Below are 2,697 nucleotides of genomic sequence, written 5' to 3'. Positions count from 1 at the left end.
TGTGTGTGTGTGTGTGTGTGTGTGTGTGTGTATATTAAAAGTTATTTTAATATATTTATTTTATATTTTTTAAACTACTTTTTGATAACAATTTTTTAAATGATGTAATTTTAAATAATTTAAGAAATGATCTAATTTTCTTCTAACAATAAGCAGAAAAAGTATTATAACAAAATCAACGCTAATATTTTAATACAAACAGAACTCGCAGGAAACTTTGTAAATAAAATGTTTGTTATACCCTTGTATCTCCAAATGGGAAGATGTAAATTTCGTATTGCAAGCTGTAGAAAGAAATCGTCGCCGAGTAATTGTTGCCCGTTTGCAACGGGTTCATAAATGCTGTCCTATTATAATTAACATAAAAAAACATTAAATACCTTGCAATACTTTTCAGAAAATTTTACCTGGTGCACAATAAGTTTAACTGTACACTCACATGTTTTTTCACTTGGTTTGTTTCTATTACTATCGGATGATGATTTTCTTCTTTCCAATATAAAAAATCTTTATTTTTATAAACGCCATCTAAAGTAAATCAAACTTTTTATTTAAAAAAATATCTTTTTCGTAAAACACAATCATTAGCTCTGATATTATCCCAAATGATTTTATTTACAATGAAATTAAAATCTAAAATTATAAAAATATGGAGTAAAATAAAATTATAAAATAAAAATGTTATAATAAGAAATAACAATAAATCAGATAAAATCTTAAAATTGTATAATCTATAGAAAAGTTCCTGAAAGCACAAATAAAAACTATATTGAACAAAATTTCGTAAATTATAGAATGTTATTTTTTTTTTTTATTCCTACAAATTTAAAACTGAATATCTTACTGGTTCCAAATAAATTTACATCACGACGTTGAGCGAAATCTTGATTCCGTCTATTGATTCGATCGGCATTATAAATTAATCTATTCCTTTGTCTACGATCATCATGTTTAAGATTGCCATTTCGCATAAACTGTTTATAATATTTGTTCTAAAAATAAAACGTTACTATTGCTTGACTTTTTTTAATCTATGTAATTATTATTACGTATTTATGTAAAATACGAATTGCCATGTCAACGTACTCTCGTCTTTGAATAATCCATTTTTTGCTTGCGTATAAGTCTATCGATATGAGATATTTTAGAATCATTTATTCTTAATGTTTGTTCACCAAAATTATTCCAACTTGTCTCCAAACCATCTATAGTTTGTAAAAATGCACGGAGACTCGTAAATCCTAATCTGCGATATGGAATAGATTCTCCGACGAGAATTTGAAATTCATCTGTAAAAACAGTTTTTTTTTAATTTTTAAATCTATAATCTTGTACGGTATAAAATTCTAAATTCTGAATCTTATTATGAATTAATATTTTATCAGATTTATATAAATAATAAAATCATTTTATTATTTAAATCTGAATCTTATTTATTTAGTAATTTTACAACATTTTATTTTAATGTAATTTTCATTTTAATGTAAATTTAATTTTAATTAATTTTCTTAAATTAATCTTAAAGAAATCAGCTTGTAAACTAATTTATTTGAAAAGAAATTCTGCAAATTTTATTTGAACGAATAGAAGTAAGTCATACTTGTATTAGCACGAGACATTTATTCATGAATCTAGGATTTTAATTGTAGAATCTAAGTTATTTATATGTGTGTAAAAAAAATAATATTATATATTAAATAGAAGGAAAATAATAACATATGTTTAATAATTTTTACTTATGCTAATATCTCTTAATAAATATTCTTTCTTTTACTCTCTTTCTCTTGTGTACCATTATGTACATAATATGTAGTATTTTATAAATTAAAAAATATTAGTTAAATAAAAAGAATAATATATATAACCTCTTACCATTTAGATCTGTAATTGGTACACCGCCTTTCTTCGAAATTATGCATGATTTAATCAATGCCACCGTTTCTTCCATTCTTATGTCTGACTATTAACTATCATATCTAATTATTAAAGAAATAATTTTTTAATATAAACTTTTGCTTTTCAAAGAAACGTGTAAATTTTATATATACGCGAGTGAGTAATTTAATCACAATTTTTCACTTGTATACTTTATATCTTATAGAAAAATCTAACTCTTGTAAAAGTTCTGCAGACCTGCTGCTGTGAATATTAATTCAGACATTACGGCGATGTTCGCACTCACGAACGGTGTACTGAAGAATGAGTGTCGATTCATCTCACGACGATACGACCTACCCCCAATACCCCCATTCGTATACCAATGTTCTGGAAAATTCCATCAATTCGTAAGCTTGGCTTACAACGCGTGATCTATATAGAACAAATACCAATACAAAAAGAATGTATACACACAATGTTTGAATGAAAGTAACGTGGAATCTTCTGCTGATACTGTTCATTATGACGACGGTTATAACGATTCTAAGAACCTCGTCCTAAGACAATATTGTCTAAGCATTTATAAAATTTCAGGCATTTTTGATAATAGTTTTCATATAATCGAATTTTATTTTCTATACGAAAATATTATAATTTTATTATATTTATAATTATATAATATATTATAATTGCATTATAAATTTTGTTATGAACGGATGATTTGATATCGATTTATAGATTTATATACCTATGTATATTATGTGTGTGGAAATGATTTAATGTAAATATTCTGCAATTGAATTATAATATCTTCATTCA

The 2,697-nt window shown here is 24.8% G+C and overlaps 1 protein-coding gene across 1 annotated transcript in view; it reads right to left on the bottom strand.

The window, feature by feature from the left end:
- Window positions 1-2,208, bottom strand: part of LOC108755919 — a 3,670-nt gene extending 1,462 nt beyond the window's left edge. Inside the window, exons 1-5 of the mRNA XM_018499341.1 lie at window positions 1,873-2,208; window positions 1,087-1,289; window positions 845-992; window positions 440-528; window positions 242-347 (exon numbers count right to left, since the gene is read on the bottom strand). Coding sequence (XP_018354843.1) covers window positions 242-347; window positions 440-528; window positions 845-992; window positions 1,087-1,289; window positions 1,873-1,948 — 622 coding nt within the window. The 5' untranslated portion in view covers window positions 1,949-2,208. The remainder of the gene's footprint in view (window positions 1-241; window positions 348-439; window positions 529-844; window positions 993-1,086; window positions 1,290-1,872) is intronic.
- Window positions 2,209-2,697: the final 489 nt, after the last annotated feature.

Source organism: Trachymyrmex septentrionalis, unplaced genomic scaffold (assembly GCF_001594115.1).
Source record: "Trachymyrmex septentrionalis isolate Tsep2-gDNA-1 unplaced genomic scaffold, Tsep1.0 scaffold9, whole genome shotgun sequence".
Taxonomy (NCBI): Eukaryota; Metazoa; Arthropoda; class Insecta; order Hymenoptera; family Formicidae; genus Trachymyrmex; species Trachymyrmex septentrionalis.
This window is presented reverse-complemented; position numbering and strand designations above follow the sequence as displayed.